Source organism: Nansenia antarctica, assembly GCF_963989245.1.
Source record: "Nansenia antarctica genome assembly, chromosome: 13".
Lineage (NCBI taxonomy): Eukaryota > Metazoa > Chordata > Actinopteri > Argentiniformes > Microstomatidae > Nansenia > Nansenia antarctica.
In genome coordinates, this window is record NC_137683.1 from 29,562,390 (window position 1) to 29,588,782 (window position 26,393).

The 26,393-nt window shown below is 43.8% G+C and overlaps 3 protein-coding genes across 3 annotated transcripts in view; 1 reads left to right on the top strand and 2 right to left on the bottom strand.

Moving 5' to 3' along the window:
* Positions 1 to 3,732, bottom strand: part of LOC308169146 (phospholipid scramblase 2-like) — a 19,203-nt gene extending 15,471 nt beyond the window's left edge. The window contains exons 1-2 of the mRNA XM_080543796.1: positions 3,623 to 3,732; positions 2,769 to 2,852 (exon numbers count right to left, since the gene is read on the bottom strand). Coding sequence (XP_080399922.1) covers positions 2,769 to 2,781 — 13 coding nt within the window. The 5' untranslated portion in view covers positions 2,782 to 2,852; positions 3,623 to 3,732. The remainder of the gene's footprint in view (positions 1 to 2,768; positions 2,853 to 3,622) is intronic.
* Positions 3,733 to 15,064: 11,332 nt separating this feature from the next.
* On the bottom strand, positions 15,065 to 19,613 carry phf23b (PHD finger protein 23b; the record flags this gene model as incomplete). Its single annotated transcript, XM_080544271.1, has 5 exons — positions 15,065 to 15,261; positions 16,712 to 17,405; positions 17,610 to 17,702; positions 18,200 to 18,231; positions 19,586 to 19,613. The coding sequence occupies 5 exons, from the start codon at positions 19,611 to 19,613 to the stop codon at positions 15,065 to 15,067; spliced, it is 1,044 nt and encodes a 347-aa protein (XP_080400397.1).
* A 949-nt stretch (positions 19,614 to 20,562) lies between these two features.
* elp5 (elongator acetyltransferase complex subunit 5) lies at positions 20,563 to 23,757 on the top strand (the record flags this gene model as incomplete). Its single annotated transcript, XM_080543763.1, has 8 exons — positions 20,563 to 20,682; positions 20,789 to 20,849; positions 21,150 to 21,230; positions 21,325 to 21,536; positions 21,902 to 22,077; positions 22,659 to 22,754; positions 23,406 to 23,506; positions 23,649 to 23,757. Exons 1-8 carry the CDS (start codon positions 20,628 to 20,630, stop codon positions 23,755 to 23,757), a joined length of 891 nt encoding a protein of 296 aa, XP_080399889.1. The 5' UTR covers positions 20,563 to 20,627.
* Positions 23,758 to 26,393: the final 2,636 nt, after the last annotated feature.

Here is a 26,393-nt window from a genome sequence, read left to right on the forward strand (position 1 = left end):
GACCGTGTCACTTATGGTGGAAAATTACAATGTTAAGTAGGCTAAACGGGCTAAATCATGTTATTAAAAGAACGACGGTCCTAGCAGATGCAGTTTGAGTGTTTCCACAGTCCTTTGCAGAGACTTTATTAGGATGTGGGGATGTTCCATGTATACTGGGTGTGTATTTGGTTTGAGGTAATTAAGAGAGAATGTGTTCTGGCTTTTGTCTGGTGGGGAGGGGAGAGGGGAGGGGAGAGGAGGGGAGTCGAGGGGAGGGGAGGGGAGGGGAGAGGAGGGGGAGGGGAAGGGAGAGGAGGGAGAGGAGAGGAGGGAGGGGGGGTAGTGGTCGGTGACCATTGTTGTGGTTGGACTTTGTAGGTGTGTCTCTGTATGCTGTGGAAGTGAAAGCCTGTTTGTTTCTATGTTGTATTGACAATCTATGATTGTATTGGTTTCTAATCTCGGTTTGACAGATATATGGAGACTCATGTACTCTGACAAAAGAGATCTTTTTTTTCCTGTAATGGCACCGATACTAGAATGTTTTATTTATTATTCTCTGTCACTGGTGGTTTTAAGAAGCTTTAAGTGCAGAAAGGAGGCAGGAGTCAAGAGTCGTACAAATCAAAGTAAACTTTAACTTTAACTTTTTTTCCATTTGAGATCATTTTAAGAGCGTCATAGCAAAGGGATTGAATACTTATGTAAACGGTATTTCTGTATTTAAATTGTAATACATGTGCCAAAACATGTTTTCGCTTTTTCATTACGGGGTATATTGTGTGTGGATTGATTAAATCTTAAACTGAGTGGAAAACACAACATGTGGGAGTCATCATCACCCGGGCCAAACTCACACGCATCACCAACACTGCTGCCAGGAGAACTGGCCTCCCCACACCCAACCTCACAGCACTAAACAACAGGGCCATCTCAAGCATCACAACCACAATAGAACAGGACATCACCCACCCACTCAATCTGCACCTCACCCCACTGCCATCCGGGCGTAGGTACAGAACGCTACGGTGCAAAAGGGCTCGCTTTGGCTTTGGCAAAAGCCTGATCCCCGCAGCCATTGTTACCTTAAATAATAGACCGCGCTGAGTGTGTGTCAGGGTTCCTACAAGTTTCAACAAGTCAAATGTAAGACCTTTTTAGACCTTTTTACCTCTTTGAATAGAAATTTAGACCACCATATGACAGCTTTTTGTCATCCTCAAGGTGATGAAATTAGGGATTTCACTGCCATACAGACAAAAAAGGAAGCAAATTGGCATTTTTTTGGTTCCAGTTTGATTCATTTCCGCGTAAATAGATGTGTTCAGACTGATTTCCTTGCAGGATCTCATTTATAAGACCTAGCACCTCATTTTTAGACCGAATAACTGACATTTGAGACCTTTTTAGGCCTTGTGATTTGGAATGCTGTATTTTAGACTTTAAGGCTTTTTAAGACCAGCGCGGGAACCCTGGTGTGTACTTGTGTATCTGTCATGTGTAGTACTGTCTGTTGTTGTCTGTGTTATACGGTGTTGTATGCATATACGTATACTGTACAGTGGTGTGAAAATGAATTTCCCCCCTGGGGACAATAAATCTAATCTAATCTAAGAAGTGAAGGGGTCTGAATACTTTTGGAAGCCGCTGTACCTGCCTGGATAAACAGGTCTGACCTCATAATGGAGCCCTTATTGTGATGTGGTCAACAGGTGCAGCTGTGTAGACTAAACTTAGTGGATTCAGTGTTACAAGTAAAGGTTGCTTGGTCCCATATAAATAGATAGATATGTGTGCTATAGAACTGTATTCAGTCTCTAGTGTGTATTTGGTTTGAGGTTATTAGGACAGAAAGTGGTTCCTTCAGGCTTTCCTCTGGTAGGGAGGGGAGGGGAGGGGTGTGTGTGTTGTGGGGGGGTAGGTGTGGAGGTTGTAGGTGTGTCACGGTATGCTGTGTGTGTGTGTGTGTGTGTGTGTGTGTGTGTGTGTGTGTGTGTGTGTGTGTGTGTATGTGGAAGAGGAAGCCTGTTTGTTTCTATGGTTGTACTGATTAATACAAGAAGAAAATTATAAAGAACTAAAAAGAACATTACAATGTTTACGTTTGAACCCCAAATCTGATCCTGACCTACTCACACTTACGGAGGAATTCATAGTGCAGCTGCTATTTTCTGTATAAGATGTCATTTTTTAGCCAGCACCTGACAAATTAAGGGAACATTGTGTGTGTGTGTGTGTGTGTGTGTGTGTGTGTGTGTGTGTGTGTGTGTGTGTGTGTGTGTGTGTGTGTGTGTGTATGAGAGAACACTGCTATGTTTTCGGCCTATACTTGACCCCCTTTCCACACTTCCTCAACTTCAAGGACAAAAATCTGCAAAAGTTAACCAGCATATTCGCTGAGACATCGCACTGGGAAAATAGATGTGGGAAGGATGAGATCAACTGATCAACAGATGTTTTCCATGTGTATTTTTTCCCTAAACTAAATGAGGGAAAACCCTAACCCTAACCCTAAAACTCATGGAAATTCAGAGCAGAACTCAAAGATGAAGAAGATATCATTCATTCACCCATTCATCCATATAGTTGTGGACACGTTCATACTCAGAAAATGTAGCCTATGCCATGGATAACAGGCAATAACAACATCCCCTCACTATGTACACCCAGGTGAAATAACCCTTCAAAAGTGTTACTTCTAGATAAATCGCAGCTGTCCAGTAGAAATATGTGTAATGTGTTATTATCAGTCTTAATAAACAAGAGATGTAGAGATGAACACCAACCTGAAGCAGACATGGTGAGTCAGTCAGTCAGGCCTTCTCTGTTCACAAGTAATGGGAGGCAGACTTCCTCTCCTGGCGGGGTCGCTATGGAGACGAGGAGAACATGGGGGGATGTGGGGTCAGGAGCAGGAAGAGGAGGAAGAGGAGGAGGAAGAGGAGAAAGGACAATAACATGTCAACTAGAACATGCATTCACATTTCACAACAACAACACTGTCGTTTGTTTTCTTCTCATATATATACAGTATATATATATATTATTATATTATATATCATATATATTATTATTATTATTATTATTATATTATATTATATTATATTATTATATATATATTTCTTCTTCATCATAATCTTACATAATCTAAACATAACGAGACCAACAGATCTAAAACCGCAACCATAGGCTATGTTTAACAGATTACACGTAAAACCAAGGGATTGTGAAAACGGAGATTAGGGTCAGTTAAATATATAAATTCAAAAGTGCATTTTTTGACCCTGTTGATGTGGTTAGGTGACCAGAATGGTAAATCCTACAACAGTAACATATCTGATTAAATGTCATCGCCGTGCGTCAGTGTGGATGTGACTTTTTTGCCAGTTTCTTAACACAAACCTAAAGTCAAACACTGTATCGTACAATGGAAACAGGCAAATAATCCCAACACTCAATTTTTCCATTAAACTAAAACCAGTTATCACACTGAAAAAGCGATCCTGTTTTATTATGACTTTCTTTGGTTAAAACATAAACAAACTTTTCTTGAACTGATCTTGTTTAAAATAAATGACCGTCACAGTGAAAATGTAAAAAATAATATATATATATATATATAGATGTATATATCTCTCACCTTTCAAGCGCTGGTTGCGGAGAAACCGGAAAAAAGTGAAGAATGTGGACCGTGTTTATATCCGCGTCTGGGAGTTATTTGGACGATGTGATCATGTCTCTGTATGTCGCCTCCAGCCAGACTGTCACACCTCCACACACACACCCTCCTCCCCTGTCTCCGCCTCTCCAAGCCTGCATGTACCACCATACATCTACCCCTGAGTGTGGAAACATAGCTTTATTATCCACTTTCCCTTCCCACATAACCTACAGATCACCAAAAACATGCATGTGTTATTATGTAACGAGTGAAAGGGCCATAGTATTACCTAGTATTACCTAGTATTACCGTAAAACTCAAGAAATAAAGGCGCTTAGAGCATTGCAACATACCCCCCCCAAAATGTAATGTGTTCATGTGTGACGCACTCTGGTTGCTGCATTGGTTACATAGCAGAATGATCCAAGATCTAAAAACCACAAAAAAAAACATTCAGACCAAATTACTCAGTATCGATTTCAATAATCGGTTAATCGATAATGCCCCCGAAATGCGCCTTTCACTGGATGATGGGGTTTTTTTCCGCCAATTTTGATCCAGATCTTATTATTGTTCAACTGGTTGGACTCGTTTTGATTCAGTGAAATGTTTGTTACGTGTTTGACCCACTAGAGGGCGCTGTCGACTTAATTATGAGTCTGCATAATAGAAGTTCTCATTTAAAAAAGGGTTTCCAAAGCGTTTTTCGGCTGTCCTGAATTATTATTATTATTATTATAATTGTATAATATTATTATTATTACTATTATTATTACAAGCCTGAATTATGTGTGCTTTATACAAATAGGACCACGGAGAAACGTCTTCAACTCTTTTATTGTGTCTGCTTGACCATCCTCTATGCGGGTCAGTGAACCCAACTGTCACTCTGTTACCATGGCAACTATAGGTGTCCATCAAGGACCTCCCCCGCTAGGCATTGTTAATATTAAGATGTCCCAACCTGTGCCTGTCATAAAATAAAAGGTCACTTAAATTATATTGGTAATTAAAACATATTCATATGTCATGAATATTACATAGCCAAAGAACCCCCCTTTATTTTTAAGTTACAATTTTGCATTGATAGTGTTGTGTCGCTTGTGTCAGACGCATAGAACAGCGATGGTGACGTAATGTGACATATAGGCCTGTCCTAATTAATCATAATTAGGCTTGAAGGCATGAAAGATACAAACCGTAATTTGATTTCTGAAGTCGTTTTTTTTAAATATACATTTACTTTACTACATGTATCCATTGATTATTTAAACATGTTAATTAAAGAGGCCTCATGAGCTTTATACAACTGTATCACCCCTTCATAACCCAAGATATAAGGCTGTTTTGCTCAAATGTTGCACAAACACTGTAGCCTATAACTTAAAACTCCCATGTCACAGACTGTCAGTCCTTGCCTCTAGTTCTGTCCATGCAGTGGTAAACATTTCTCCAACTCCATTCTTCAGTTTATGGTGGTGAATGCAATTGAAAGTATTGTTGTTCAAAGCTGTTCAAAAGCTGCTGTAAGAAATGTTAAACATCCACATCCATACCCTAGCCTAGTGCGTTTGATTACTGATGACGACTGTTTAACCTACACTACAACTTAGGATAGGCCCATGTCACACTGGACAAGGTATACACCAACATCAAGCTTGCCTACAAAGCTAGACCGCTAGCTCATCTAGGCATGTCTGACCACGTGTCCATCCTCCTGATCCCAGCCTACACTCCCATTAGGAAAAGTGCTCCCATCACCACTAAGACTGTCAGAACCTGGCCAGCAGGGTCCGCTCCACTGCAGATCTGCCTGAATGACACCTCATGGCAGGAATATGAGCATGAGGACCTGGAACAGTTCACGTCGTCGGTTCTGAACCACATAGTGAACTGCACCAACTCAGCCACCGTGGACAAACGTGTCCGGGTCTACCCCAACACGAAGCCATGGATGACTGAGAAGGTCCGACAACTGCTCAAGGAGAGGAACAACGCCTTCTCAGCGAAGGACACACTGCTGTACAGCACCACCAGGGCTAACCTAAACCGTGGCATCCGGGAGGCCAAGGCAGACCACAGAGAGAAGATTGAGGAATGCTTCCTGAGCAACGACTCCAGGCGGGTGTGGCAGGGGGTTCAGCACATGACAAACTTCAGAGCCAACAGGCTCTCAGCCTCTGAGGGCGACCCCCTGCTGGCGGAAGAGCTGAACTCCTTCTACGCCCTGTTCGACGAGGGGCGAACGGAGGTAACCACAACACAAACACCACTCTCTCCAGCTCTCAGCAGCCTCACCCTCACAGAGCATGAAGTGAGACGTGTGCTGAAGGCGGTGGACCCCAGAAAAGCCTCGGGGCCGGACGTCGTCCTGGGACGGGTGCTGAGGGACTGCGCCGACCAGCTGGCCGGGGTTTTCACCAAGATCTTCAACCAGTCCCTGTCCCAGGCCACCATCCCACCCTGCCTGAAAACCTCAACAATCATCCCAGTCCCGAAGAAAAGCACGGTGAGCTGCCTAAACGACTACCGCCCGGTGGCACTCACACCAATCATCATGAAGTGCTTCGAGAAACTGGTCCGGGCCCACATAGTCACATTCCTCCTGCCCAGCCTGGATCCGTACCAGTTCGCCTACAGAGCCCACAGGTCAACAGAGGACGCCATCGCGATGACTCTCCACTCCACTCTATCCCACCTGGAGGGGGGGAACAGCTACGTGAGACTGCTCTTTGTGGACTTCAGCTCTGCTTTTAACACTATCCTTCCAGACAGGCTAGTGACCAAACTACTAGACCTGGGACTATCACACTCCATCTGCGCATGGATCAAGGACTTCCTGTCTGACCGCCCCCAGAGGGTGGGGTGGGCTCCCACACCTCCACAGCCCTCAGACTCAGCACTGGGTCCCCCCAGGGCTGCGTGCTGAGCCCCATCCTCTACAACCTCTACACCCACGACTTCACCCCCGTCCACCCCAGCAACTCCATCATAAAGTTTGCAGACGACACCACCGTGGTGGGCTGCATCTCGGGGGGGGACGAGACGGCGTACAGGGATGAGGTGGAGCAGCTGGGCAAGCTGTGCAAGGTCAACAACCTGCTGCTGAACCAGTTAAAGACCCAGGAAATCATCGTGGACTTCAGGAGGAAAAAATCTGAGGTCCAGCCCCTGCTCATCGATGGAGGGAGCGTGGAGAGAGTCTCAACTCTCCGATTCCTGGGGGTGCACATACAGGAGGACCTGTCCTGGAGGACCAACACAGCAGCCATCATCAAGAAGGCACAACAGCGGCTCTACTTCCTGAGAGTCCTCAGGAAATACCACCTCAGACAGGAGCTGCTTGTGACCTTCTACCGCTGCACAGTGGAGAGCATCCTCACCTACTGCATTTGCGTGTGGTTCTTCAGCTGCACAGCCGCAGAGAGGAAAGCGCTACAGAGAGTCGTGAGATCGGCCCAGAAGATCATCGACGCCCCCCTCCCCTCTCTGGAAGAGCTGTACAACACACGCTGCCTCAGGAAGGCCTCCAAGATCTCCAGGGACCCATCCCACCCTGGGAACGAACACTTTGTTCGGCTGCACTCAGGCAGGCGGTTCAGGACCATGTTCGCACGGACAAACAGACTGAAGCTCAGCTTCTACCCTAGGGCCATTCAGGCCCTGAACACAGCAAAGACCTAGGTTCTAGGCCCTGGACAATCTAGACAATTTGATGGCAGCTACTAGATTGTAAACATAAGTGCAATATTGTGAACATTCTAAACCTGCTAACTGCGACACTTTAATGAATGTGCAACAAATATTATGTGCAATATGACAACCCATGTGTACATAAGGTTCAGATATAGGACAAAGTTAGGATATTTATAGCATAGAGTACAGCACAGTGTTTTATTGTATAGTTAGTATAATAGTATAGTATAGTAGATAGTGTACATAGCCTTTATTTATGTGAACCAGCTCTTTTCTCTTTTTTGTTTTACCCTTGGCTCTCTTGTTTTTAGTCTTTTTTCCAAGCACCAGGGGAGCCCCCCCTCCTAAATTTCGTTGTATGGTACCTGTACTGTATTAATGACAATAAAGACCATTCATTCATGTCACATTATGTCACCATCGTTGACATCTACTACCCCCAGCACTGCGTCTCCTGAGACACCTGCTTCCCCCTATACTGTGTCTCCTAAGACTTCTACTGCCCCCCTTGTACTGTGTCTCCGGTGTCTATATAAAAAGAAAAACTTTTTTAAACTGACGACTGCCAATGGCCCCTGGCCTGAGCTAGATTACTCTTCCTGCTACAACTGGTGAACTGACGCTTCACTCGCTTAGTCAAATGTATCGATTGTAAGTCGCTTTGGAATAAGGCGTCTGCTAAATGCCAAAAATTTAAAAAATTTAAACAACTTATCAGACATGTAGGCCACACACCGATACAGAATAATGATTATGTTCTAACAGTGGATCTGAGCCATGTCCACCATGATTTTCATCACCGCTATCGAGAGCAACTACATGCTCTTTGATTTATCAGTGCTTGGTCTAAATTTGGCACACTGCTGTCCTGAATACTTATAGGGGAAGTCGCACGGGGGGTGGGGAGAGTGTGGGGGTGGGGGCAGCGTGGGGGGGAGTCACTCTGGCCACACGCCCGCGCAGAGATAGCACAACAGAACACACACACACACACACACATACAGACAATCTCAAACACACACACACATTTGGGTGGAGGAGTTGGGCAACGAGTCGACCACTGACACACACACACACACACACACACACACACACGCACACACACACACACACACATACAGACTCCCCCACACACACGCGCGCACACACACACACACACACGCGCACACACACACACACACACACACAGACACACACACACACACGCTCAGAAAGCCCACCAGTAGCGCACGCCTGTGATAACGGAGGTAATCAGCGCAGCTTATCTAGTCCCTGCCCCTGTTGACAGACTCCCAGGCGGGGCTAGCAGGCCCCCGTAGAGCAGGGCTGAGCAGGGCTGGGTTGGGGGGGTTGGGGGGGTTCTATGGGACATCTATCAGCACCAGCTCTCTGAGTTCGGAGGCTCCGCTGGTCCCAGAATAGAAATAATTAGGACAGGGCGGGAAAAGAGGAAAAGTGAAAACGTGTCAGACTGGGCATACACTCCGTGCAGGCAGTTCTGTAAGCGCCCAGGGCCCCTCCCTCTCTCTCTCTCTCTCTCTCTCTCTCCATCCCTCCATTCACTCTCATACCTTTGTTTCTTATTTCTGGGAGCTTACAGACGGCGTGTGTGTGTGTGTGGTTTTAGATAGCAATCCAATGCTGTAATTGGGCGAAACAAAGTGGTCAGGTTTAACAGATGACCACACACAGAGACTTCATCTGATGTGATGCTATCACGCTGTGTCTCTCTCTGTCTGTCTGTCTGTCTGACTGTCTGTCCATCTGACTGTCTGCCCTTCTGTCTGTCTGTCTGTCTGTCCTTCTGTCTGTCTGTCTGTCTGTCCTTCTGTCTGTCTGTCTGTCCTTCTGTCTGTCTGTCCTTCTGTCTGTCTGTCTGTCCTTCTGTCTGTCTGTCTGTCCTTCTGTCTGTCTGTCCTTCTGTCTGTCCTTCTGTCTGTCTGTCCTTCTATCTGTCTGTCTGTCTGACTGTCTGTCTGACTGTCTGTCTGTCTGTCTGTCTGTCGGACTGTCTGTCTGTCTGTCTGTCTGTCTGTCTGTCTATCTGTCTGTCTGCCTGTCCGTCTATCTGTCTGTCGCTCTGTCTGTCTGTCCCTCTGTCCCTCTGTCTGTCTGTCCCTCTGTCTGTCTGTCCTTCTGTCTGTCTGTATGTATGTCTGTCTGTCTGACTGATTGACTCCCACACATGTACTGTATGGGTGAAGACACACTTCTTAAAGATGAAAGCTGATAGATCTCAATCATGTCATTCCAAATCATACATATTATCGACGGTTGTATATCATTCATAGATCATCATCAGGTCTTCTGACGCTGGTTTTCTCATGTACAAAAGAAGAGATTTGGTGAGGCTGCATTCTCATTTTATGCACCCAGATTGTGGAATGCACTGCCAATTTACATTAGGGATGCAACCTCAGCACATTATGTTCAAGTCAAGACTAAAAACCCATCTTTTTAATATTGCCTTTAAATTACTAAATCATTAAATGATGATTATATAATGATTGGAGCACTTTGAGCTGCAACGTTTGCAGGAAAAGTGCTATACAAATAAAAACGTTATTAAGTTATTATTATTATCCATGCTGTAGATAGCCTGCTACAGGCAACAGTATATACAATAAATCACAATAAGCAATTTCTTCCATTCACATCATTTAGATAAAGACAGCAGTTCTATTACCACTAAGAAAGCATTGTATTTGGGGAACTTCTCTGCTAATGCTACAATCCTCCTAAAAATCTCCATACACACAAACTTTATCGAATCCAGTCTGAACCAGTGCAGAGCGACGTGCAGCTTCAGCTCAGGAGTGTAAACAGTGAACAACAGCCTCCACCACGATGCCCTAATCACCTTCATCTGTTTTCCTTAGCGGAGAGGATGGAGGGGTTGGAGGGGAGTTGGTCACACGTCCCAACCGCCTAAAAGCTTTTGACTCCAAGCTCAGCAATGGCGATGCCAGCCATGAGATGTAGTAATTGCCTGAATGTCTGAAGTCACATAGTCTCCGCCACACACACACCCTTAGCCTAAACACCCTTTCATCCTACTCAAATATAAACCCACCCAGACCCAGGGCCTACAAATACCCTTCATGCCAGTGGTTGGCACAGAGAAGAAACTGACTAACTAAAGTTGGGTACCAACAATCAAGAGGAACTACAGATCGAGCACCTATTCCATCTACCACAAAGACAACAGCCAAAGGGTGAGTACCTACTTTTTATGCATTCCTCTAGTTGACTTTTCAGTAGCTTATTTTTGTTCATGTATGTTATCTAGAATTATAATTAGCAGACGCTATTAATCCAAAGCGATTTACAATGACGAATTACAGGGACTGTCTCCCTAGAGTAACTGAGGGCTAAGTGCCTTACTCAAGGACACACTGGTGGTGGTGTTTCAGGCAGGATTTGAACTCACAAACCTTCCGATTAGCAGTCCAACTCACTATCCACTAGACCACCACTACCCCATTATTTTCAACTTCAGTGTATATTTCTTAATTCGTCAGTAACAGAATAGCTTGTTTGTCTACACAGATGCTTTACTTCAGGTGTGTGTTACCCCTCCTGGCACTGTTCCTGATGCTGGAAGAACTGTCTGCTTTCCTGCTGCCGGACAGGCAGAAGAGGGTAAGAACACACACGCACGCACACACACACACACACACACACACACACACACACACACGCACGCACACACACACACACACACACACACACACACACACACACACACGCACACACACACACACACACACACACGCACACAGTGATGGCTTTTTTCTAACATGAATTTGCTTGAGACTCAGCATACAGTACTATGGGTACTTTGAGCTGCAACTTTTGTAGGAAAAGCGCTATACAAATAAAAAGTTATTATTATTATTATGGGTGTAACTTTGGATCCCCAGTTACAGAGACAGTGTTAATCTCAGTGTTAACTTAGTGGTAATTAGTGTCAACGACCTCTGTGTCGTTAATACAGAAACACACTTGTGTCTGATGACTTCCTCTCTGCCTCTCTTCAGGATGTGGATTGGTCGGACCGAGAGTTCCCTCCGCTCCTGTCCGAGCTCTCTGACCTGGCCGACCGGACTCCGGGCGACGCCGGGGAGACGACCCGGGACTGGGAAGGACAGCGTTACCAGTCCACCCCCTTCCTCACGCCTCTGGAGCGCCTGTCAGTCAACCACCACAACCACCACCGCCGCAAGGCCAAGGACAACAGGTGGGCAGGACAGGACAGAACTGGTCTGGGTCACTTAACCCTCACTACCTGTTCATTTCAGTTAGAGTGTTCAATACTTTTTTTCTGTTTCATTCCACTTTACTACACATAACTTTATTTACATATGGACTTTAATGTTTAGATGTTTTGGTCTGGATTGTTTGAGTTAATACCAAAGTCTGGTGCAAATGTCACTTGAATAGGCTAATTGGAAATACATTTACTGGACAAAATGTTCAGGTGTTCAATACTTATTTCCCCCACTGTATTGTATGTGTCACCACTTGGGTAACCAGACCGAGTGAAGGTGTCTGCCACTCAAGTCTCTTTCTCTCCTGTTAATTCTCCTCACTCCAGGAAGAAGACCGTTCCTATCGACTCCATTGGCGGCTCCCTCCTGTCCAATCACAGAAGCAGGAAGGTGAGAGCATGGTAGACTGGCCCCCCACTGACCCCCCCCCATGGCAGACTGGCCATCTGGTTAACCCACTGCATGTTGTTCACTTACTGGTGTTCTAATAAGACTGATTGTGAACCACTGGGGGGAAAATATATATTTGCGTAGACAAGGTGGACCTTCACTACTGTCCTTAAACGTTGAATGCTTGTTTATAAAGCTCTCACTGGCACAGCACCAGAATATCTGAAATACCTTCTGCTAGCATATCAGCCCAATAGAGCTCTCAGGTCTTCTGCTAGCATATCAGCCCAATAGAGCTCTCAGGTCTTCTGCTAGCATATCAGCCCAATAGAGCTCTCAGGTCTTCTGACGCTGGTTTTCTCTGTGTACCACGTGTACAAAAGAAGAGATTTGGTGAGGCTGCATTCTCCTTTTATGCCCCCAGATTGTGGAATGCACTGCCAGTTTACATCAGGGATGCAACCTCAGCACATTATGTTCAAGTCAAGACTAAAAACTCATCTTTTTAATATTGCCTTTAAACGACTAAATAATTAAATGATGATTATATAATGATTGGAGCACTTTGAGCTGCAACGTTTGCAGGAAAAGTGCTGTACAAATAAAAGTTATTATTATTAAATTGGAGAGTATGCTGTATGTGTGTGCTCTACGCTTTACTTTACTTCAGGTATGTGTTCTTTCCTGGTGAGCCAGGAGCCCCGCAGACTTGGCTCATAGACATGTCATCTCTCTGTGTTGCAGGATGAGACAGAAGGCGACTGGGAACATCTCTCTGAGTGAAAGAGAAAGAAGAATGGAGCTTACATCTTTTCAATTATCACTGCTTATTAATTATGTGTTTATTCATATCTGAATTTACTCTACTACTAGAAATATGGTTAGTTAATGTTACATTGCAAGGTAATTTATTTCTATTTAAGATATAGGGCTGGTTTCATGGATTAGCAGATTAAGACTATTAATCCTAGACACTTTTGCATTGCAAGTGTGGTGACTTAATCCTGGACCAGGGTTTAAACCGTGTCTGTGAAACTGGCACGTATCATACTGACCAAATTAGAAATGTGACTAGCTCCCTCTAGTGGTCAAATGTGTATATACAAGGACAAGCACGATTTGCGTGTGCCTAAAATGGAATAAAAATGCTTTCTTGACAATGAGATGAATGTCTGTTTCACACACACACCTTGCAAAGACGCGCACACACACACATACATGAGACTGATCGAGTGATCCCCAAAAAAGAAACGTTTTTTTATTTTTCAAGCTACAGTTAAAGAAAACAATATCAGATGCCGAAAATATAACATTTGCTTGGCTTTTCTCTCTCTTTCTCGCGCTCGCTTCACTTTCACATATGTACAGTTATCGAAGAACAAGGGTATATACATAGACTTGAGGGAAGGAGGTGGGGAGAGTGCATTTGCTTTCTGGGGACTAAACATGACTCTCCCACCATCAACAAAAAGCATGGTTTAACCAACTGCCTACATGACTCCGGTGGCATCAACTTATTTTCTGTACACTACTGTCAAACTTAGCTTCCAATGAGACAATTGTGAGAAACAGGATTGTTGTTGTTGTTGTTATTTTTTCTGAACCGGGAGCATAGCTCGACCTGCTTTTCAGAAAGCTAAAAAAAAAAAAAAAAAAAAGGAAAGAAAATAAATCTATTATTTTTTTACAACCACTCATGCAAAGATGTCCGAGCCTCTTCCACATGGTAAAGCTCTTGGCTCTCCAACTTTTTCTTTACAACAGTTTACAACAATTAAGTCATCCTCCCAAAACTAGGTCTTTTAATTATGAAAAAAAAAAAAAAAAAAACAGAAACGTAGATTGAAAACAAAAAAAGATGAAAACTTTTCAATTTAGAAGGTTTGTTCCATGTCAAACTGCAATTCATTTACATGTCAACAAACCCAGGAAGAGTGAATCATTTCTGGGTTAAAGGCTCCGTCACGAACATGAAGACAGCCATTTTTTCTTACTTTATAATCTTAAGTTCCATAAGTAATTACAGAAACTGTAGTATTTAATGAACTTTCCACTTAACATCCAAAAAGGGTGGTGGGTTTGAGCTCCCCTTTTTAAAAGTGCACTGTTGTAGCACAATTGTCTCTGTGCATTTTATAATGGAATAGACTCAACATTCAGATTTGATCTGGCGTTTGTTTGAATCAGAAAACATCCAATAGGTAACATCTCTAGGGCTCAAAGATAAGCTACAACTGAGTGTATTATAATAGACAAAAAAAACAAATCGCAAACTGAAATATTACAAGAAAAAAATATGCCAAAAAACAATCAAAGAAACATGAGCTGCCCATCTAGCACTACAAGAGAAACATATGGACAAAAATACAGACTATACATCTTCTTCTCTGAGGATGGGGTGGGTTGGGTAGGGGGGGGTAGGCCTGGAGGTCATGGATAACAGTAGGATTGCATTGATTGAGTACTGGTTAAAGAGATGTGGTGTTGTGGGCTTTTCACAATTGATATTGTACCATTATTATAAAACACTTGTTTTCTTGGACATGGAAAAGACAGAGGTCCGTTATATGTCCTGAATAAATAACTCTCTATAACGTCGTCATGCACCTTATGCCATGACATATGAAAAAAAAACAGGTGATGGAGATATTTTGTTTGTCGAGTCTAACATTTTGAATCACTAAAAAGCTAGTCTCAATGTCTTAAACAAAGCAAGAGAGGCATTTCTATTTGTGTTCCAGATAAAAAAGAATCTCTCCCACCACAACTGTCTTTCTGTTTCCTGTCCAGTTCTCACAAGCAGGAAGTGACAGAACACCGACATGATTCTAGTGAGAATGTTTGTGATTGTCAACAAAACCCAAAAAAAAAGGAAAAAAAATAGATCAAACTAACAATACAGTTGCCATCCAGGTGAGGGTTTGTTTAGGCTTAACAATCAGCTGTTGGCATCGCAGGAAAATAACTTGTTGGATGTTAAAGGACATAGAAGGGAAAAAAATGGAAAGAGTCAATTTGAGATGGATATGGAGGGCTTCGTTTGTCCTTCACATCCCTCTCCTGTTCAGGGGTCTTTCTTGTGGGCCCCCGACCGTCGCGTGTCCCTGCACTTGTGGCAGTAAAAGATGTCAGGGACGTTGGACTTCTTGATCTTGGCGCAGGAGAGGTGAACCCAAACGCCGCACTGGTTGCACTCGATCATGGGCCGCCCGGCGAACGGCTTCCCGCAGTAACAGGTGATCAAGTCCCAGGAGTCGTCACCTGTGGAGCAAAGGGGGAGGAGTTAAAGTTAATAACGGCATGTCAAGGTAGGACAGGGTGGTTTAAGACCTGGACCTCTCTAGTTTAGACCTCAGCGATTCCGATCAATTAGAAGCATTTTTATATTTTTTTAAGTTGTTTTTCTTTCCTAGCACCAGGGGAGCCCCCCCTCCCAAATTTCGTTGTCTGGTACCTGTACTATATCAATGACAATAAAGACCATTCATTCATTCATTCATAATTAGGCCCCTATACTTTCTTTTATTTATTTTGGTTTCTTTTTATTATTACTACTCAATCTTTTCAGTTTGTAAAGCATCTTTGAGTGTCTAGAAAAGCGCTATACTAGTCTAATGTATTACTATTATTATTATTATTATTATAACTCAAGGAGGCGCAAACACAGGAGATAGGCTCCTGCCCTATGGGCCGTTAGGCTCGAGAACCATCGGTTCTCAAGGCTACTTACTTATGTGGTCTTGACTACTTGTCCACTTTCTCACCTGGTTCTTGCTCTCTCTCTCTCTCTGGTGCACCATCCTGCTCTCTCTCCTTCTCTCCCTCTCTATCCTCCTCTCTCCCTCTTTTGCAGTCAACCAAAAGGCAAACATAACAACCAGAGTATTTATAATCTAATAAGAGGTATAAATTGATCCATATCAATTTATAACATAGGCCTAATTATAATTGAATATTGGATTGCTGTGGGCAATGCAGTCAGATAATGTCATTTTGACTTTACTCTCTCACCTAAAAAAAAAAGCGTATGTCCAACTATAAAAACAGACATTTCCAATGCTTCAATCCACTGTCCATGTACTGTAAATATGCCATTATGGTATTACCATAAAGCCCAATTCTAGCAGAATAAGAAAGATTGTATATCTCCTTTAAGTAAAATAATAAAGTGCATCCAGTTAGCTCTTTAGCTGGCATGTGTGCAGCAGACTAGCTCATCTAATCACCTCTGAGCTAGCTAGTTAGCTTGCTAGTTCTTTGACACTATTTTACACTTTCTACTCACAATAATAACGACCAATTTGAACCAACTTGCTCTGTTAGAACACTCAGCAATTATATTTGCTAACGTTTCAACCTGCTTACTTTCTGCAGACATCTCACCCTGCAAAAACTCTCTCGCGTCGCGCGCACACAATCTTGTACGCGAGTGTGTCCAGCGCGAAGCGAAGTGTGGAGATAGGTTTGGCTATGCGAGACTACTGGCGGACTAATGTTACCAACGAGCCCATGGGCTTGCCACTCGCCAGATTCGGGTTGGGTGCATTTAAAAAAAGTGGTAGGGGAAACACTGAATATGGAATAGTTGCCATGTTGGAAACCCCCCATTTTTACAAGTTGCCATGTTGGAAACCCCCCGTTTTCAACAACTTGACAACTGTGACCTTCCTCATTCACATGTTGTTGTTATTACGGCGTTGCTGCTGCTCACCTGACTCCACCATAATGTCTTCGTCTGCGATCCAGGTCTCCCCCTCGCTCGAGCTCATCTCCGCCTCTCTGGCGGACTCCTCCGTCGTCATCTGCATCTTGCCGCCCAGCCCCTGCATGCTCGGCGAGGCGGAGACCCCGTGGTGGCCCCCCCCTGTCATCATATCCTCCCCCCGGACCGCCGAGCGCTCCTCCCCCGCGTGCCCCCCCCCGTGGCCCATCTCAGAGTCTGTTTCGCTTTGGGTGGCCGAGCTCTTGAGCTTCTTCATCAGGGCTTTGGGGTTCTGCTTGGGGTTTTTGCTGCGCTTGATGCGCGCCCTCTTCTCCCCCCCGCTGCTGCCGCTGTCGGCCCCCATGGCCGAGCCCAGGGACAGCTTCTTCAGCTTCTTGTCCTTCTTGCGCTCGGCCTTGTTGCCGCCGGCCTGGCTGTCGTACAGAGAGTCTTTGAGGCGCATCTTGTCCAGCAGCGTGCTGTCGGAGTGCATGCGGCGCATGCTCTTGCCCTTGTTGGCGCGCGCCTTCCTGACGAACGTGTGGATCGTGTGCAGGTCCGAGCCGCCGTCCCCCCAGCTGGGCCCCGTCGAGCCGCTGCCCCCCACGCCGCCGATGCCACCCATGCCGCCGCCCCCCCCGCCCTCCACTGACGCGCCGGAGCTGTGTGGGGAGCTGGAGGACGATGGGGACCATGTGCTTTCCTACGGAGGATCGTGTGAGAGAGAGAAAACACGTCAGGAACACTGCAGGACACACAGCTCTTTATGCATAGAGCTCATATAACTATAAGTTATTATTATTATAATCATACAAGACTTCATACAAGAAATGCAGTTCTTGGAGCAGAGATAAAACACTGCAACTGCTTCTTTTATTTGGCTCAGAATATCTCAAGATAAACCTACCTCTTTAGGACTGGGGATGTAGCCTGCATACGCCAAGACAAAGTTGCAGAACTTGTTAAAATCTTCAACAGTCCTCTTTCTCCTCTCGGGCGGCTAAAGGAAGAAAGAAAGAAAATCACTTGCGTTAGAAATCACGTCTCGTTAGTAATCAGCAGCAACGCAGCAGTCCCTAACTCCACCTGCGATGGATCATATTCATCTCTCATCTGCTGATGTCTTTATTGTTTCTACGATGATGTTTTTATGCTGATGCCTTGTATTAACTGTATATTGATTTTTGTTTTAATGCTGATGTGTTAACCATGAGCGCTAACCATGTGTAATGCAATGTACTGTCCAATGCCTGTCTTTCCTTTTAAGCTGTTCAGGGACTACGGATGAAAACTAGCCTTTCTTGGCTAATTCTGGTGCTTAATTCTTTGATGTACACTACACCATCCCTCCCACATAAACAATAATAACAACAGGGGATTCTGTGCATTAAAACATTCACAATGTAATGCTCATGCAAGTGGTACAACACCGGGGGAACAACTGGGTCTGAGAGAGACGGAACGCAATACGGTGTGACACCGGAAGTTTCTGCTTACCAGAGGCTCCGTTTTGCACTTCAATAACGAATCTGCGAAGAGAGAGAGAGAGAGAGATGACATGTTACTACAACAATGCAATAATCACACTGTCCTTTACTTGATATTTACCGACGTGAGATCGATCAGTAGATCAGTAAGTAAGCGCACAAAAAAAGCCAAGCGCAGATGGCAAAACCTCATCCGCAAAAACCCATCTAGGGGGGGAAAAACAGGTCGGCAGAAAAAAGCTAAGCGAGTTGTTCAACTCGACAAACTGCGATCAACTAAACAACGATAACGCACTCTTATAAACCATCGACTTGGTTCTCCATGGGTTGTGGAGAAATAAGATCGCATAATGTTGCAGTGGGTCATCGTGTAGCTTAACCTAAGCTACACACAATGGCTGCCTGGCTCAGCTAACTCTCACTCACTGACTTCACTCGCCGCATGTTGCCATCATCTCCATAATTAGGACCCCCGCAACAGGTCGATCGATATTATTATTACACACACACGATCACTAAAGCAAGCTAGTGGTTGTGGATGATGGTAATCCTCCACAAAGCAAATCGCCTGGGTTAACCGGGGTGGTTAAGATAGAGAGTCACGATGGCGTGCAATGTGCATGCATGATGGGGCTAGTTGGCTAGTGGAAGTATTACAAATGCCGTGAGCCCCATGCATGCATCGCTCGCGTTTGGCAGGGAAGTTAGTAGGGTAACATTAGCTTAGCTTAGGTCATCACACACCGATCACCACAAGAAGCATTGCCCCCCGATTTAGTGCATGATCACGATGGGGCTAGTAGCTAGTAGAAGTATTACAAACGTCGTGAGCCCATGCATGCATCGCTCGCGTTTGGTTTGGCAGCGAAGTTTAGTAGGGTAACATTAGCTTAGCTAGGTCATCCACACACACCAATCATCACAAGAAGCATTGCTCCCAGATTTCCCCCCCAACAAAACCAAACGCATTTGGCTTGGCACAGACACAACTCGACATGATCACGTTAGCTTACTTGCACAACACATCAGTATTATCTGGGGTTGGAGCTTGTGGCAAGCAAAAATATGTTTAGACTAGTCACAGCCAGGAGGAGCTAGCTCGATGTAGCTAGCCCCCCCCAAACCACCAACGATTGCTTGCTACCTAGCCTACATACATACATACCATCGCCGATGTATTTCTGCTAAATCAACAACATCAAGAACACAAGTTGTGGAGGTAAATCGAGGCTAATTCACGGTTTAGCTAGCTCCCTCACAACCACCAACCATTGCTACCTAGCATACATACATACCATCGCCGATGGATTTCTGCTAAATCAACAACACGATCTGGAGCTAAATCGAGGCTTATTCACGACGCAGGGTTGCCAGGGGTTGACATGTGTGACATTACCTTGGTGTTCAGACATTATTTCCAGCATTGTCGCCTCCTCAGCAGCGAGGCCCTGTGGTTGTTGTTGATGCCCAGCGACTAGGGCTTCTCTCCCGGCTTGGCTGCCAGAGACGGCAGCCCCCCAGCCAGGGTGGAGGTGGAGGTCTGTCCGCCTCTTCAGATCACACTTCTACCCCAAAGACAAGCGATCAAGCGATGTCCGGGGGGACAAAAGACCCCCTTTTGTCTTGATAAGTCTAAATAAAATCAAAAAATTCAAAAATGACGCGATTTTAGGCTACTTAGCTTAGCATAGCCATCGTTGTAGCTTAGCGGCTCATAGCTAAAATAATCCAGGCAAAATCAAACTACTTAGTGGAAACTAAAAGGAGCTAAGTCACCGTTTAGTTAGTAACTGTAAGCGTTCAACCAACGATATTACGACCACATAAGTATCTTTTTTAGGTTTACTTTTTGGCTAAAAGTTGGTGGTTTTCTTTCCCTAACAGGAGCAACGTTTAGTTCGACTAAAAAAAAATAACGTCTCCGCGTCGTTCGCTGCGTTGCGCGCCTCACTCGAGTCATCAGCGATGTCAACTGATCTGCAGAGAGAAGAAGAGCCCCCTGGTGGTGGCCACAACGCGGTGCATGCACATCTCTTTGAGCGTTTTCTGGGAAATGTAGTTTAATCTCCGGGCAGTCCTAAGGGGACGTGGTTGGGTTTTAAAACTCGTAGAACTACATTAACCCATAATAGTTTGAGCGTAGGTTTTCTGGGACATGGAGTTTTTTAGAGCCCGACACGAGCTAGCTAGCTGGACGAGCTAGAGAATTCCTAAATCCTAAATCTAACATGCGATGTACTAATGCGTGTTCGCGACATCGCTTAGTTTAAATACAAACGTTGATGTGTGCATGTTTGCAGCATAATCAGTCGAGGAAATCTTGTCAGGTTTAATAGAGGAATAATATCGATGTTTTGGACAAGACAGGACAAGAAAACATCACACGCGGTAACGAGACTGTAGCTGGCTAGCTTAGTCCCCCAAGCTTTCTGTCCAGCATGTTGTTGGAAATACTGCAAGGGACAGATGCAGGAGGATTGGTTATAATACAGGGTAATAAATACTCTTACTGGTCACCAAGTTGTCTATCTGCCTAACATTAACAATCACTGACATCAATGTGTGTGAATCAGTAACTGTAAGCCTTTCCATTTTGCAGATTCTGTGAGTTACTCAGGTCGGCACCTCTTGAAGAGCTTCATCAACACAGCTCTGACCAGGTACAGTATGATTGCATTTATGAAATATCTCTAGTGCTCAATAAGTTACAACACCATTAAATGATATACAATATCATTACTTAGCCTAAATGCAACAGCAGAGTAACTTAATACATGTCTTGATGCCACATTTGTTCAACCTCTCAAATGACAACAAAACAAACAATTGGGTAATAATAGGTCCTTTATGATTGTGTCATGAAGGTATTTTGTCATATTCATGCCAATGGGTACATTTCATTATTTACAATTACTTTAAATATTGCATCTTGCTAACAGTGGAATACAACTTGTGTTAAGGGGGGAGGTTGTCCATGTGCTGGGGTTCGAAGTCAGTGAGGAGGAGTTCCAAGATGGGCTGGACAGAACGTCTATTCAAAGGTAACTGTAGTGAAAGTTATTGGATTGAAGTCAACTGGACGAATTTCTTGAGAAAACAGCTAACTTTTTTGTACTTTTGTCACTCTGTATTTAGGCTGCACTTTCACAATGCATACACTGACCCCCTGGGCTGGACCCAACACTCACCCTTCACTGTTCAACAGTTCACCACAGAGGACATCACCACTCTCCTCAAACTATCGCCTCAACCCAAACCGGTGACCCTCGTCATCGACTCTCTGTCGTGGGTTCTCAGGCATCACGACCCCTCTGAAATCTGCCAGAGACTTCAGGAACTAAAGAAAGGTATGTCATCATGATGGTGTTTATGCTGTTCAGTCTCTGCATTAACCAGGGGGGTATTCCATCAACGTCGCTAAAGGAAAATCTAGGCTTATTTCGTATAATATAAGTCTTGCGAGACTTATAAATAAAAAAAAACTAGGCTTATTATGATAAATCTCGCGAGACTTATCAAAATAAGCCTAGATTTGCCTTTAACAACATTGATGGAATACCCCCCAGTTATCTATTTCATTTCAATACTGGATAATACCTAAAAACACAGACATCAACGCTTTGACTCTGTTTTTAAAAACCGTCACCACATGTCATGATATCGAATCAATGCGAGAGACCCTACAGTTCAGTATCTCTCCTCTGATCATTAGGGGGCGCTGTGAGAACTGTGCTCGGCCTGCTGCACTCAGACCTGCACCAGCGTGGCACCGTGGGCAGCGTATGCCAATTGGCTTCCTCGGTTATCACCGTGGTACCAGGGCTCAAAGGACGGAGAGCTGTTGCCAGGACGACCAGACGCTCCAAGTCTGGCAAGATTACGAAAGATGTAAGGTGCTGTTTAAGAGCTGTTCTGAGTTCAGCCCATCATTTTACTCACAGCTGGGGAAGTACGCAACGTTGTTAACCTTTTAGTATGAGGATTCTCTGCAGTGACCCGGAAGAGGAGGATGATGTGTGTACAAATATAATAATAATTCATTGTATTCAAAAGCGTTTTTCCGGGGCTCAAAGACGCTGACAATATGGGAAAAACAGGAGACACAGAAACAACAAGCAACAGATAACATGAGCACATAGAACACAGAGTTAACGAACAGGCACAGGGAACAATTAACACAGCAATGTCGAGGGGGGGGGGGGGGGGTGGCAGGGTTAGGGGAGATGGTTAGGGGTAGGGAAGGTTGTATGCATGGGAAAACAGGTAGGTTTTGAGGTGGGATATAAAAGTGGAGAGTGAGTCTCTTGAGTGGTTGAGGGAGAGAGTTCCAGAGGCGGGGTGCAGCTCGTGAAAAAGCACGGTCTCCAAAGCCTTTGAGTTTTGAGGGTCTGTTGCATACAGAAACGTTACGGGTTGTGAAGAAAGTACAAGTGTGTTTTAATATTGTTTTTTTTGTTTTGTTTTTTAAGGAGGTGATGTTCAGTATCAAGGAGGACCTGACAGTGACAGTCCAGAGCAGACCCAGTCATCCAGGACACACACGGACAGACACAGACGAGACTGAGGTAAAGAAACACAGCATTCAACAACAGCATCCTTCCTGACAACAGCATTCAAATTCCTGGGATTTTTTGTTGTTTATTGTTATTAATACTTTATTTAACCAGGGTAGTCATATCGAGACAGTAGCGTCTTTTTCAAATGAGCCCTGGCCAAGAAAAGCAGCACTTAGTTTAAAAAAGACACCACATAGCTACAGTATAAAAACATACAATGTACAACATAACATAACACCAAACAAGCAACAGAAACAGGGAGCAGATACAGGCTATAGAAAGATAACCTAAGCACATGTATCGCATAGGGGTGGGCATCGACGATCGATAATTGATCGATAATTGATCGATAAGGATCTTGGTCGATCACAAAATAAAACATTTGGTCGATCACATTTGGTCAATTTTTTGTGATCGACCAAATGTTTTATTTTGTGATCGACCAAGATCCTTATCGATCAATTATCGATCGTCGATGCCCACCCCTAGTATCGCATGTATAATTCAAAGTCTCTGTAACACACAGTTTAAAATCAGAGAGTGGGATGAACATGCTTGAAGTTTCAACTTTTTCTCAAGTACATTCCAAGTTGAAGGAGCATTGTAACAGATGAGGAAATCTCCCCAAAGTAATTGTGTGTTTCTCTCTGGTGATCTCAGGTCGACCCGACAGCCAACTTGACCTTCAACCTCCGGCTATCCGAGACGGAGAGAAAAGCTAAAGAAAAACTGGCGCTTCCCTTTGTCTTCAGTAGAGAGAAGTGAGATTTAATAATCCCACCCATGGCTGTTAGGCCTTTTAACTGCAAGTGGTTTCCGCTGTGATTGCTGCTGCTGCTGCTGTTGTTGTTGAGTGTTTGCATGAAGTGTTCATCATCAAAACCCATTCATGTGTCCTTCTAGGAAGTCAGCCATTCTTCAGCCAGGCCCTGGTTCAGGACGCATTCTGTACGAGCCTGATGCCAATGACGACTATGACCAAGAGGACCCTGATGACGACCTTGATGTCTAGAGCAAGGGAGCTAACTGAGGAAGATTACCCTGCTTCATACGATTAATGGGACTTCAGACAATTGACATTCTAAAGAACACAGAATCACATTCTAGAGAATGACAATGACATTCTAGATCACACAGACTCATAACCTTGATGCTAGCCTGATGGATTTGTCTCCAAATGCCGTACAGCTCCCTTCATCACTCCTTATAACCTCCCTCCCTCCTTCCATCCCTCCCTCCCTCCCTCCATCCCTCCCTCCCTTGCTCCATCACTCTTTCTAACCTCCCTCCCTCCATCCACCCCTCCCTTCATCCACCCCTCCCCTTCATCCCTCTCTCTCTCTCCCTCAGATCCTTTGGAGTTCTAGCATTATCCTATAAGTACAGCTACTGTATGTGGTTGGGGCAGGTGTGTCAGTGTTATCAGTCCAAAGCTCTATTACTTGTCATCACTTCATCAAATAATGGAACATTTCAGCATAAAACTGAAAATCAACTACATACAGATAGGTCCACTAACATGGGCTATTTATTATTGTACAAAACTATTAAACTAGAGTTTATATTGATTTGGGGTTTTTTGGTCTGTTTTCCTTGTTATGGAAGAAAAATATATAGTTTCTCAAACTTTCTGATCACCTTTTTGCACCTTTATGCATGGACGTGAAGTAGTTATTTTGAGTGTTCACACCATTTTGTGCCATTTAGAAACCCAGCAACTGAATTCTGTAAATGTCGTGAAAAAATAAGTATAGTGTTAGCTCAGGCGGGACACTTATTACAGCCAAACTGTACCAACGCCATCACCACACCGTGTCATCTCTGTAACACCTCACGGTGATCTGTGAGACATGCTAGACCGAATGCAAAAGCAGCACATCTGCGAAGTAGGTTGGCATGAAGCAGCATAGTTTTACCTTGCAGGTGTATTTTCCTTGGCAGCAGAGAAATATGCACATAAGGATGCAACCTCAGTAAATATGTTCAAGTCAAGACTAAAAACCCATCTTTTTAATATTGCCTTTAAATGACTAAATAATTAAATTATGATTATATAATGATTGGAGCACTTCAACGTTTGCAGGAAATGCGCTATATTCAGTTATTATTATTATTATAATATCAACCATAAATTCACAAATAATCTCAATCATCAGCCTCTTTTGTGATCAGATCAAAACGGCGCGTCACTCTTGGTGCAGCACCCTTAAAACTGACCGTTGACATCATACCAGTAACATACACTACCGTTTCAATGTCTACATCTGTCAAATATGTCTGATATTTTAATCAACACTATCTGTTTAAAATTAAAAGCCATATTAAAAATACTGTAGTCATAGCAGAAACCCCACTAGGCTATAATTATATTATATTATTGATATATTATAATTATTATGTTAAGTGGAAAAGGAAGCATGGACAGTTTGAAAAATATAAATACAAATAAATTAGAACTGTACACAAGTTAGCTTATATGACATGTCGAGACATGTCTAAACAAGTCTCACTCACCCTCTGACCCTCTTAGAGAGAAAGAGAATTTAAAAAACTGGGTCGGAAAACACCCAGAACTGTCAACCTCAGAATATGCATTATATTAAGACATAAGCAAAAAGGAGAAAGCATGGGAAGAAGTTGCTTCAGCTGTTGATGCAGAAGGTATACATAACAGAAAGTGTATATAACAACACGTGTTATTTATTTGTGATGTATGACATGTGGTCTTTCACCTCAGATAACCTATATGTTTGAGCGAATACATAGCTGCTGTGTCTTTATGGCTATATTTAGAGGCCATACACATGTTATTTCTTACTGTAGCATACTTTGAGCTATTTAAAATATACTTGTTTATTTTTTTTTCCACTGTCATGACCGAAAGACGAGAGTGACCCACCTCCCCCTCCTTCTATCCCCCCACACAGTTTCACTTTCAGTTCAGATGTAAACGCCCCCCCTTCCAAGCCAAAGTCTTATCCAGTAAATGTTGATAGAGGATCACACCAATTATTTTTATGCAATCTGTTATTATATGGAAGTATGTGTGTTATTAACATAGTTCAACATTTCATTCATTATATGAATTATAAATGGTGCAATATGTGCAAACTGTTGACCTCCTCTGACCTCTTCCGAATGCAGAGTTTGAGAACACGCCACCACCACAACAGTTAGTTCCGACCAAGTAATTTGATTGGACGAGAGGCATTCCATTCTACTGGGACTTTTAACTATATGTATCACTCCGATATGACCGTTAATACAAAGTAGCTAGCCTGCAGATGTTTGTGTTCAGGTTACTAGGCAACAGTCCAGTTGCGGAACTATTTTTTGTTGACGGAGCCAAAAATAAATGATTAAATAAACAAATAAATCATAATCTGTTGTCACTTATTACTGTTAACTAATAAATTGCGCTGTAGAACTGTTGTATAAAAGCAATATCACACTCGAGGCCTGCAGCCGCCTCGTACCTACGACCGAATCACAGCCGTGCTGATATTCAGTATATCAGCATGGCCTCGAGTGTGATATTGCTTTTATACAACAGTTCTACAGCGCCATTTATTAGTTAACAGTAATAAGCGACAAGAGATTATGATTTGTTTGTTTATTTAATCATAAAAATAAAATAAAAAATAGTTC